Source organism: Ptychodera flava, assembly GCF_041260155.1.
Source record: "Ptychodera flava strain L36383 chromosome 23 unlocalized genomic scaffold, AS_Pfla_20210202 Scaffold_24__1_contigs__length_23054250_pilon, whole genome shotgun sequence".
In the NCBI taxonomy this organism is placed as follows: Eukaryota; Metazoa; Hemichordata; class Enteropneusta; family Ptychoderidae; genus Ptychodera; species Ptychodera flava.
Window position 1 is genome coordinate 1,733,835 of NW_027248278.1, and position 13,070 is coordinate 1,746,904.

General features: G+C 33.5%; 1 protein-coding gene across 2 annotated transcripts in view; it reads left to right on the forward strand.

Moving 5' to 3' along the window:
* The window catches only part of LOC139125061 (zinc transporter ZIP10-like), a 52,318-nt gene that overhangs the window by 17,244 nt on the left and 22,004 nt on the right, over nt 1-13,070 (forward strand). For both annotated transcript variants that reach the window (XM_070691173.1, XM_070691172.1), the window contains exons 2-4: nt 5,568-5,753; nt 10,891-11,066; nt 11,864-12,022. In XM_070691173.1, the coding sequence (XP_070547274.1) occupies nt 5,717-5,753; nt 10,891-11,066; nt 11,864-12,022 (372 nt within the window). In that variant the 5' untranslated portion in view covers nt 5,568-5,716. The remainder of the gene's footprint in view (nt 1-5,567; nt 5,754-10,890; nt 11,067-11,863; nt 12,023-13,070) is intronic.

The following is a 13,070-nucleotide window of genomic DNA, read 5'->3' on the forward strand; positions in this document are numbered from 1 at the left end:
TTTTTTTTCCATATGAGAAAAGCTGTGCTAATATTTTTACTGAGTAAATTTTCAGATTTATAATTTTTTTTTAGTTCGACGCTGTCTGAGGATACAATGTACATCCATATCACTAGCGCAAATAAGATTGCGTGCTGTAACTACAACATACATATGGCCTAGTGATTTACATTGCTGATAGATTTCGCGAAATGTTGCAGATCATCTTTTGACAAGCTGAGAAGCTGTTTGCAAATAATGTGGTGAAATATCAATATTTGTATTTTTAGGACAATTTTTGCCCTTTTTTGATCAAAACATCTATTTCTCTGTAGCAGTATGTCCAACTTCTGTTCATTCTTGTTTTTCTGGTTTAAATATTTCTTGTTGTTTTTTGGTTTATTTTACTGTTTATGCATGTTACTGAAACTGTGTATATTAAAAAATAATGAGGCTCCATTGAGGCATGTTTAATATAATAGGATTTTTCTACAGCAAAGTGCCAAAGGCATAGTGTTAGCACATCATTTATTCATAATTTTGTGCCGTAGGTTAATGACATTAAAGGTCAAAATGACAAAAGCTGTTGTGGATATTCTATTAGTAGCTAATAACAGCCTTGTACAAGCACAAACAAATCTTTCTAATCCTTGAAACAAATTCCAAAGCACGTCTAGTTTGCTCACGGCATATGTCGCAGCGATGTCTGTCTGTCTGTCTGTCTGTCTGTCTGTCCGTCTGTCTGTCTGTCTGTCTGTCTGTCTGTCTGTGTGTCTGTCTGTGTGCTCAATATCTCAAAAACGGCTCATCAGATCAGAATTAAATCTGGTATATAGATTCAGTTTGCAAATGGCAAGAACTGATTAGTTTTTGGTGGGTGTGGCTTGCTTACTTTTTGCTCATTTGCATAATTAATGATTTTAGAAAAAACGGATATATATTGACAACGATTGCACAGAATTTGATGAGATTAGCTACAAATGTTGATATATCAGCTGTGAAAGATATTAAGGGTGACATAAAAGATAATGGATAATTTGCATATTTAATGATCTTTCATAATTAGGGATATATCTGATTTGACTGGATCAAAATTGACAAAACTTGGTATGTATATTGAAGATACTATGATTTAACATTATTGAAAGTCATTAAGCATTCTTACTTCATCAAACCCTTAATTTGCATATTTAATGAATTTTTGGAATTAGGGATATTTATATGAATTGACTTGACCAAAATTGATGAAAGTTGCTATGTACATTAAAGATACTATGATATAACATTGTTGAAATTCATTAAGCATTTTTACTTCAGCCAAATACTTATTTGCATATTTAATAAACTTTCCTAATTAGATATATAAATCTGAATGGACTTTGCCAAAATTGATGAAACTTGCTATGTACATTGAAGATACTATGATATAACATTGTTGAAAGTCATTAAGCAGTTTTACTTCAGCCAAATACTTATTTGCATATTTAATAAACTTTCCTAATTAGATATTTAAATCTGAATGGACTTTACCAAAGTTGATGAAACTTGCTATGTACATTGGAGATACTATGATATAACATTTTTGAAAATCATTAAGCAGTTTTACTTCAGCCAATTCATTATTTACATTTTTAATGAACTTCACTAATTAGGGATATATATCTGAATTGATTCGACCTAAGTTGATGAATCTTGCAACATATATTGAAGATACTATAAAACAACAACATTAAAAGTCATCGTTTACTTCAGCCAATTCCTAATTTGCATATATAATGAACTTTCCTAATTAGGGATATTTATCTGTATTGACTAGACCAAATTTGACAAAACTTGCTATGTACATTAAAGATACTATGATACATCATTAAAAGTCATTAAGCATTTTACTTTAGCCGATTCCGTATTTGCAAATTTAATGAATTTTCCTAATTAAGGATATTTATCTGTCTTGACTAGACCAAAGTTGACGAATTGCTTTGTACATTAAAGATACTATGATACGACATTATTGAAAGTCATTTAACATTTTTACTTCAGCCAATTCATAATTTGCATATTTAATGAGAACATTTCAGACAATTTCTAATGTGCATATTTTAATGAATGTTCCTAATTGGGGATATATACTTGGATTTAAAATTAATCTGTGGTGAACATTATTCATTATGTTGATCATAACACTTTCAATTAAGTTGCAAACATGTGGCAAAGGTTCAAATTTACACATAACTGCAACATATAATTAAACACATGAGCATTTTCAAATCATATCTGGTTTTAAGATATTGTGAAATTCAAACTTTATACTACATGGCTTTGCTTGTAGGCTGGTGTAAGGACTGTATAGAAAATCTTGGTATAACTTACAGATAGCGTATAAGATTATATGGTTTGACATGATTAGTTACATGTGGTTTTAGCTATCTGACTGATGGTTAGACATAGGGTTATATACAGTTTTAGCTATCTGACTGATGGTTAGACATGGGGTTATACAGTTTTAGCTATCTGACTGATGGTTAGACATGGGTTTATATACAGTTTTAGCTATCTGACTGATGGTTAGACATGGGGTTATATACAGTTTTAGCTATCTGACTGATGGTTAGACCTGGGGTTATATACAGTTTTAGCTATCTGACTGATGGTTAGACATGGGGTTATATACAGTTTTAGCTATCTGACTGATGGTTAGACATGGGGTTATATACAGTTTTAGCTATCTGACTGATGGTTAGACATGGGGTTATATACAGTTTTAGCTATCTGACTGATGGTTAGACATGGGGTTATATACAGTTTTAGCTATCTGACTGATGGTTAGACATGGGGTTATATACAGTTTAAGCTATCTGACTGATGGTTAGACATGGGGTTATATACAGTTTTCGCTAGCTGATTAATGTAGATGCGTGAAATACGTGATATTATAAATTTGAGAATATTTTATCATTTCTGGTCAAAAAGTCTCTCTTTGGGTGTTATAAGCTTCATTGCTTTCAAATTTAGTCCATGAATTGTTCTGTTGAAATTAATTATAGCTCAAAATTAGAAACATTGAATAATTAATCATATGAATATTTAATCACATTTTCTCCTTCATGAATTATTCGTACCCATTCAAAATGTAATTCAATAATATGGATAAAGTGTGTTTTGTATCAAGCTTTGGTGAAATTGTCATTAAAAAATAATTCTTTAAGGTATTATTTTGAAGATATTCAATAATTTTAGCAAACCCCAAGCAGTAAGAATAAGGGTGTTAGTTGACATACAAGGTGTTTCCGGCTGTCAGTTAGTTCTTTAAGCAGGCAGCTTATTGAGTCAATGATCCCTTGGTTAGTTCTTGCATCACTGGATTCATCTTCCATATTTAATTTACCATACTGCAAACAACAGATTTCAACACCTGAGTTAACCCTATAAATAAAGTTTACGCTGTGTACAGTTTTTAGAGAGAACCAATAGCACTAGTAGCATAGAGGTACATTCTTGTTGCAGAGTGCAGCACTGACTAAAGGGGCATCAACAGTGAAGTACAGTTAGATACTGTAAATGCAGTGTTTGATCTCCATAGGAATGTTTCACAAGAGGGTGAAGATGTGGTGCAAGTAGTTGCAGTTGTGGGGGTCAGGAGGGGATATCCCTCTCCTGAAGCAATTGCAAGCCAGGGACTTGACCTGATTAAGTATTTCACATTTTTTTATTCCCTGCAACTTACAAATCCTTAATGTGTCTGATATTTACTATTTTTCTTTATAAAGTCTGGTCACATTAGTTGGAAATAAAGTTTAATTATTATTATTTTTATTATTATGTTTTGGTTCAGTCAAACAATGGAGTTTAGTGTTCAGGTCCCTTGCTGTCTTTCTATCTTATGTCTAGTCAAACATGGAGCTCACAAACTGGTGGTGTATACAATCTCCAAATCTCATTTTCATTTTAAAAATTGCTCAGGACAAAATTAAAAGAAGTAAAGTAGGAACAATGTGGAATGTGGACAATAATATACCGGACTTTGAACAAATTGTTTTGTTTACTTTACTTGCATGTCTTTCCATGTATTTAAGGACAAAACCCAAATGAGTGCTTTCAACATTATTGATCTGTTTCAGTGAATTACGTCTGTACAATGTACAACACTATTTTTACCCCTGAATATAATGTATTCAGTCTTGTTTGTAAGCTTTATTGTATGACATCAGTTAACTGCAACTGTTCAGTAACATGTTGCAAATTGATTACATCACTTACCCTTGATTTAAAAGAATAAAATAAACTGTTATGTAGTCTAGTCTGCAAATATGCCAGTACAAAGACAATGGAAACACTTTGCCATGTCATTGACATCAATAAAAACAAAGTGTCCTGATACAGATGTTTGTTGGACTCCAAAGATAATTGGAAGAACTCAGCCCCATTTCCTGTTGATGAAGTAATTTTTATGATAATTTCCAGGTTTAGTAGGCATTGCTTTTTTTAAAATAACATGGATGTAAAGTCACCAGTCGCAATATTAGCATATCAGCAGCAATTGCTCTGAGTTTAGTTTTTATCACCCACTCACTGAGATTACCATTTTACTGTCCAACCCAAATACCCACTACAGGTAAAACCTTCAGATAATTACCATTCTGAGCGGAAAGTTTCCCTGCAATGCAATTAAAGGCTGACTTTGCAAATGCTAAAAGTACTTTAGCTCTTCAAAGTCTGTGAAAGCTGGATGTGGTTCTAGTTTATCTACTTTGGGTTATTTTGACATTAGGCTACAAAGTGGCTGTGAATTCAAAGCTGTAACTCTGTAAAACTGACTTCAGGTACATCAATAATAAATTTCATGATCCAACTTGGAGCAAGGGTCATTGACATCTTTTTAATTGGAACATTCATTGCTCTATCAAGCACCCAAGGGACCAAAGGGACCCATTATCAACAATCTTTAAGATTAATGATGTGCTTGTGTATAAGATGACATGTGTGTGTTTAACAAATTAATAAGCCATGTTCAGTTTAACATGTCTGTATGTTTTATATTAGGGTCACATTCTAACAATAAGTGTCAAATATAACCTACTCACAATATATTGTCAACCCTGAACTCTATATATACGGGCAATTATCCTACTGCCAGTGGTCTTACATCCAGTGGTTGACATCTACATGACAGTTTTTATGGGTCCGAGACTACTTTTTTCTGTTTACTTATATATAAACCATTTATATAAATTATAAATGACCGTCAAAATATGCTGGCATATGATGATAATGTTCTCAGCAGCTGTGTCAATACTATCTGTAGGTTTATGTTACTTCACTCTTTCCAAGGTGCCTTTTGTTGACCAAAACATGGAAATAGAAATTGAACCATTACTGAATAAACTTAACAATGCAAGCTAGATCTCCATTATATTAAATTTTGTATCCACTTGTCGTACAAGATGTCATCAGAGCATAATATTATCTTGATGCGTTATCAAACTATAATGTTGGTCCATATTCAAAATATTATGAATCGTAATTAGTGTCTGTAACGTCATTGTGGTACTTCCTACATTTAATTTTCTTGATCTCTTTCTTGTTTGCAGTGTATGTCACCAGGCCAACTGATACATATCTATGGCTTTCATCCTTGCAAGCTTTAGACAAGTCTGATTTCTCACAACTCTGTCCCATCTTGGTGCAACAGCTGGACAGTCATTCATGTTCAAAAGATGCAGATTTTCATGATAACACTATGGAAAAGTCCGGTTTATTTTCTGTTCCATCACATGGTTTGTAGTAATTTTTTTGGACATTTTAATTACTTCTTTCAGGATATTGACAGCATCAAATAGAATAGGTGTAATTTCATTAAGATGTAAGACTTGGCCATTTTTGGCAGGTATCTGTGAAAATGTGGCACAATTCCCACGTTGAGTCCCAGTTTACTAAATACTTGAAGATAAGGCTGCGTTCACAAAAAACGGTTGGGGGGGGGGCTGGAGGAATTCAGGGGGGGATTCGAAAATTTTGGGGGTAGTGGAGGGGGGGGACTTGAAAATTTTGCTCTACCTGTAGGGGGGGGACTTGAAAATTTTTGGGTCCCTTTTGAGTTTTACATTTTCCAATTCCAAGTTTTTGTAGGTAATTCAATGAAAAATGAATATCATTTTCTATGTCATCACTATAATGTTGTAATGTTAGTAATAATTTAGCAAAATCTGGAACCATTTTGTCACATTTCATGACTTTTATCTTGAAAAAATGTAAATGTGTGATTTGTCGTAAAAAAACAAACTTGAGCCTCGTAACAGGGCAGAAGCTGCAACTGTTAATGATTTCTGCAATATTTCTATGCAATATAACAACTACAGTTTCTTGCTATCTCCCTACAGCATGCTCAAACACACAATATTTAGTTTGTCGACAAAGCCTGTATATATAAATATAAATATGTATTTGGTGATAATTTAATTGGAGTCCAGACTGACAGTCAGTTGTCAGTGATACAAATGCATGGTACACATACATAGGCTGTGATAGCAAGCTGAATACGCCATGGACAATTCAATATGCTGTAGGAAGTAGAACAAGAACGCAGTTGTAAAACTGAACAAAAATATTGCCAAAATTATCAAAGTTAATACAGCTACTCCCTACGGACAGTGTCACTATCAGATCCTACCCTGCTACTGCAGTGTCACTGTCACTGCATACCTGAACAGTGACAGAGACAGCTCTGATGTACATGGTAGTTGAAGAAGGGTTTGGGTCTAATGACACTCATGACAGTGAAACTCACTTGTACACAAGATCAGGCCAGAGAGCAACACATGGAAGAAAACATAAATGTTTGAATTCTGGCATATGAGAATAATCAAATATTAAAAACAAAAGATGGGTCACCATGCTTGATTTTCTAAATTTTCACACTCATATTATAAAATGATACAGAAGTAAACTTTGAATAGTAAAGACTCGAAGAAAAAATATGTGACCAAATGGAATTATTTATTTTTAAACCAAATTTGCAATTATCACACCCAAAATTTCAGAGATTAAAACATTTATTTGATGGAATATTTAACTTTCCGGTATTGTCAATTTTGAGTAGCGTCTAATTCATATAGGTCTTGTAGTTTTGAAACAATTTTTTGGTAGGTCATTGTGCAATACGGCAATTAGCCAGAATTCACAATTTTCCTACTCTCTCATGATTGCATTTTGTGTGCTTCAACAGAGCAATTGACCTGGCCAGAGTTGGATTAACTCATGTTGGCTTTTAAACCAATACATCTAAAAAATTCACTGATGCATTTAAAGAACTTGCCTTTGGAATATGACTATAGAAAGTGCTAAAACAGGTTGTGTTGAACACCTGTGAGCAGAACGGCGCAATACATGTTTATTTTTTCTGCGCTCACATCCTTTACAAATATGCGGGCCTGTGATAGTTGGGGGGGGGGGGGACTTGAAAAATTTTGACCATATAGAGGGGGGGCATTTGAAATTTTTTTAGGGTACTCAGGGGGGGATCTGAAAAAAAATAAGATTTCAATCGAGATTCCTCCAGCCCCCCCCCCCAATCGTTATTTGTGAACGCAGCCTAATTGAACAGAATGAACTATTTCAGGCAGAATGTCAAATAAACATAGAATAGATCATTAGATGAAAAATAATTTTACATCCACATACAATTGTATACAAAACATGATTACATTTACTGTAATTTTAGAATGCCATTTATACTTGCTGAATGTGTCTTTATGTAGCTACCCACAGTCCATGTGGAGGGACTGTGTACAATTGTCCATAGTGACATACATGAATATCCATGTTTGGAAGCACATTTCTTTTAGATTCTAGCTCATTTCTTTTAGATTCTAAATATAGCAAAAAAGTAAGTAAAAAATGGTCAAATCTGGTCAAAAATACCATATTTGTTGCTTTGGTCAAAAACTTACGACTGGAAAGCAGAAAAACGGACTAAAATACAAAAGCTAAACATGGCTAGTTCTATTCAGGGACATTTTGTCTGTTACATACGGACATTTTGTCTGTTACATACCGACATTTTGTCTGTTACATATGGACATTTTGCTGTTACATACGGACATTTTGTCTGTTACATACGGACATTTTGTCTGTTACATACGGACATTTTGTCTGTTACATATGGACATTTTGTCTGTTACATACGGACATACGGACATTTTGTCTGTTACATACGGACATTTTGTCTGTTACATACGGACATTTTGCTGTTACATACGGACATTTTGTCTGTTACATACGGACATTTTGTCTGTTACATATGGACATTTTGTCTGTTACATATGGACATTTTGTCTGTTAAATATGGACATTTTGTCTGTTACATATGGACATTTTGTTCTCTGACAATTGTAGAGGAAAGGTTGGATCAAAAATGAGATAAAGAAAAGAGAACACAATAATACCGAATCATCATGAAGATGACGTCTAAACTTAATATCCATAAAACGTCATCTTCACAAGTGACATTTAATTATCAGATTTCAGATGATGACCCGTCATATTCACAAATGATGTTTTATTATCTGATAATTATAATTATTAGTTACAAGATAATTATTTCCTCTGAAAGTAGAGGTTTTAATATTTCTGAAAAGAGTATCTGAGTTTGTTTCATTTGGTGAAGTACGAGGACATCGTGTTGTAAACTGAACTGTATGCAAATTAGCAATGTCAATACAAGGCTATCTGAAGTGTTAATGCCTTAGAATTAGTATGGTTTCTGATGGATATGTCGTCTCATCATTGAATAAGTGTGGGGTTTCTGATGGGTATATTGCCACATCATTGAATTAGGGTGGGGTTTCTGTTATATCGCCTCATCTGAATTAGTGTGAGGTTTCTGATGGGTATAATTCGCCTCATCTGAATTAGTGTGGAGTTTTTGATGGATATATCGCCTCATCATTGAATTAGTGTGGGGTTTTTGATGGGTATATCGCCTCATCATGGAATTAGTGTGGGGTTTCTGATGGGTATATTGCCTCATCTGAATTAGTGTGGGGTTTCTGGATGGTATATTGCCTCGTCATTGAATTAGTGTAGGGTTTCTGTTGGATATACCACCCAATGATTGAATAAGTGTTGGGTTTCTGATGGGTATATTGTCTCGTCATTGAATTTTAAGTGTTGGGTTTCAGATGGCTATATCACCTTGTCATTAGCAATATCTTATGTGAAACTGACAAACTATAGGACGTGAGAAAATAACTGCTGACACGGTCTGATTGCTTTCTAAATAGCATCATTTTAGGACAGAAATCTTGAAAAAGAAAACTGTTCATGTTCAATGAAAGTTTGTTGAATTGATCTGTTGACAAATAAAAGTTGCACATGAAGTTTACCGAAATGTAAAAGTTAATGTTTTGTAAAAGTCAGACAATGGACATTTATCATCCAGATTAAACATTGTATTTTTCAATTTTTAAGAAATCATAGTGATATGTGCATACAGACCTTTGTTTGACCATAGTCAGTAGAGGAGGCGGTCCCCCCTCTCCTGTCTATGGTTTGACATAATGGAGGTAGTTGATGATTAAGCAATAAAGCACACCCAGCGACAGTATACCACGAGATTTTGACCAGTTCACGACATATGCACGAGCGATAGCGAGTGCATATATGGAGTGAAATGGTCAAAATCGAGTGGTATACCGCCGCTGAGTGTGATTTATTGCTATTATATCATAACAGTATATTCAAATTCTAACGTGGAACGTCAAAAATGGATTTTTCCTCAAGCTGCGAGAACGCACGTATGCCAGCTGTGGTATATCGCCAATATACCACGGTTCTTTTAGCGCCTCGACCAATCGGTTCACTTTTTTTGTGCCATCAATATACTGGTATGATATAATAGATAATAGAGGAGGGGTTCGCCCTCTAGTGTCTGTGGTTTGAAAGGCAGCAGTTGATCACTTAGACAGTAGAGGAGAGGGTCCCCAATAAGATACTCACTGCAATAAGGCATAGCGCTACCGTATGCTAACATTTTCAATTACATATGATACTGAAACTACCTCTACGTCTTTTTATTTTAAACCCTGAATTAGTCTATTTATTTACTCCATTAGTCTATTTATTTACTCCATTAGTCTATTTATTTACTCCATTAGTCTATGTATTTACTTCCGTTAGTCTATTTATTTACTCCATTAGTCTATTTATTTACTCCATTAGTCTATTTATTTTAGTCTATTTATTTACTCCATTAGTCTATTTATTTACTCCATTAGTCTATTTATTTACTCCATTAGTCTATTTATTTACTCCATTAGTCTATGTATTTACTCCGTTAGTCTATTTATTTACTCCGTTAGTCTATTTATTTACTCCATTAGTCTATTTATTTTAGTCTATTTATTTACTCCATTAGTCTATTTATTTACTCCATTAGTCTATTTATTTACTCCATTAGTCTATGAATTTACTCCATTAGTCTATTTATTTACTCCATTGTCTATTTATTTACTCCATTAGTCTATTTATTTTAGTCTATTTATTTACTCCATTAGTCTATTTATTTACTCCATTAGTCTATTTATTTACTCCATTAGTCTATTTATTTTAGTCTATTTATTTACTCCATTAGTCTATTTATTTTAGTCTATTTATTTACTCCATTAGTCTTTATTTACTCCATTAGTCTATTTATTTACTCCATTAGTCTATGTATTTACTCCGTTAGTCTATTTATTTACTCCGTTAGTCTATTTATTTACTCCGTTAGTCTATGTATTTACTCCGTTAGTCTATTTATTTAATCCGTTAGTCTATTTATTTACTCCGTTAGTCTATTTATTTACTCCATTAGTCTATGTATTTACTCCGTTAGTCTATGTATTTACTCCAAATATACCTTCTATCTTTTTTCAGTCTGGGGATATTCCTTTCTTGCCATAACCATAATAAGTGGTGTTTCTCTAATGGGTATATTAACAGTACCATTTACCAAGAGATATCCAACTCTGTACAGACGTCTTCTATCATATTTAGTGGCATTAGCAGTTGGAACTTTGTCTGGTGATGCTGTGCTGCATCTTATTCCGCATGTAAGTCAATTCCACAAATTGAAATATTTCTGGGAGATATGATGGAAACTCCTTGGTTTTGCAATCAAATGCTATGGAGATGATTTCAAGCAAAGGAAAACTGATTTTATTTTCTCACTAGATTCTTTAGAATGTTTCTATGGTTTTACATCCATGGAACAACTAAAGCCATTACATACCAATGCAAACAACTAAAGCCTACATACCAATGCAAACAACTAAAGCCATTACTTTAATTTGGTAAGAATAGCGGAAATGATGAGAATAGCGAAAGTTCATTGTTAGGCAAATTTACGAATTTGCAATTTTATTTCAGATTGGCCGTAGTATCTATCCATGTTTTTCTTCAACTGCCTTTTCCACTCTTTGTTATCAAATGCACTTTTACCATTGGTCTCTTTTGAGGACCCTAATCCAATGGAACACTAATCCAATGAACACTAATCCAATGAACAAACCATTACACAACAAAGCAAGTCTCTAGTGCTTGGCTAACCATGCCTAATTTACTTCATGTACTTTAGCTTTTGTTCAGCTAAGCATTGACTGAATGCATTGCTATTTCAAACTACTGTACCATAGGCTATATTTCTACATACTTAGCTTTTCTCTATGCATAGAAGATACAATGTTTCATATTTTGTTATTTGTTGAAGTTTATTTAGCAATGTTAACTTGTCTTTTAGATAGACTGTCAAAGGAAAAATGTTTGCTAATCCATATTCTTCATCTAAAACTTTTGAGTATAATGATTGGAATGTTCATGAAATTTACCTCTACTTCCTTTTGTAAGACAGTCATTCGCTGGTGGACACAAAGATGAACACGGCCATGGTGATTCTGCTGATAATCATGTAACAGTTGTCCAGAAGGGTTGCACTGTTCTTTTTGGAATTTATTTTTTCTTCATTGTTGAAAGAATTCTGAAATTGGTAACACTCAGGAAGGAGAAAATGGTGAGCCAACTTAAATTTGAATTCCACTGATCAGTCAACATAGATTTGAATTCCACTGATCAATCAACATAGATTTGAATTCCACTGATCAATCAACATAGATTTGAATTCCACTGATCAATCAACATAGATTTGAATTCCACTGATCAATCAACATAGATTTGAATTCCACTGATCAATCAACATAGATTTGAATTCCATTGATCAATCAACGTAGATTTGAATTCCACTGATCAATCAACGTAGATTTGAATTCCATTGATCAATCAACATAGATTTGAATTCCACTGATCAATCAACATAGATTTGAATTCCACTGATCAGTCAACATAGATTTGAATTCCACTGATCAATCAACATAGATTTGAATTCCACTGATCAATCAACATAGATTTGAATTCCACTGATCAATCAACATAGATTTGAATTCCACTGATCAATCAACATAGATTTGAATTCCATTGATCAATCAACATAGATTTGAATTCCACTGATCAATCAACATAGATTTGAATTCCACTGATCAATCAACATAGATTTGAATTCCATTGATCAATCAACGTAGATTTGAATTCCATTGATCTATCAAAATACATTTAAATTCCACTGATCAATCAACATAGATTGAATTCCATTGATCAATCAACATAGATTTGAATTCAGTTGATCAATCAACTTATATTTAGATTTGAATTCTATGTGAATCAATCAACCAATAAAACTATGTTTCTGTACTGTTCTACGTATCTTTCATAATTTTGAGGGCAAAAATAATATTTCATACTCTGGCAAAAGCATGAAACATCAGCTTTCAGTGACAGTATGCAGAGCATTTGTCACTTTTTTCCATCATGCTGGTTTATTCATTTAATGATGATGGTTGTCTCTTAAAAAGATAGTGAACTGTTCCCTGTGTGAGTTTGACAATACATAAAGGACTGGTCAGTTTTTATGCCTGGGGGTGGATTCATGGGTGGAGGGTCACCCAGGTTTTGACTTTGGTGATTGGGTGGTCATTGAAATGCTCAGGGGGTCAGTGTGTTTTTGA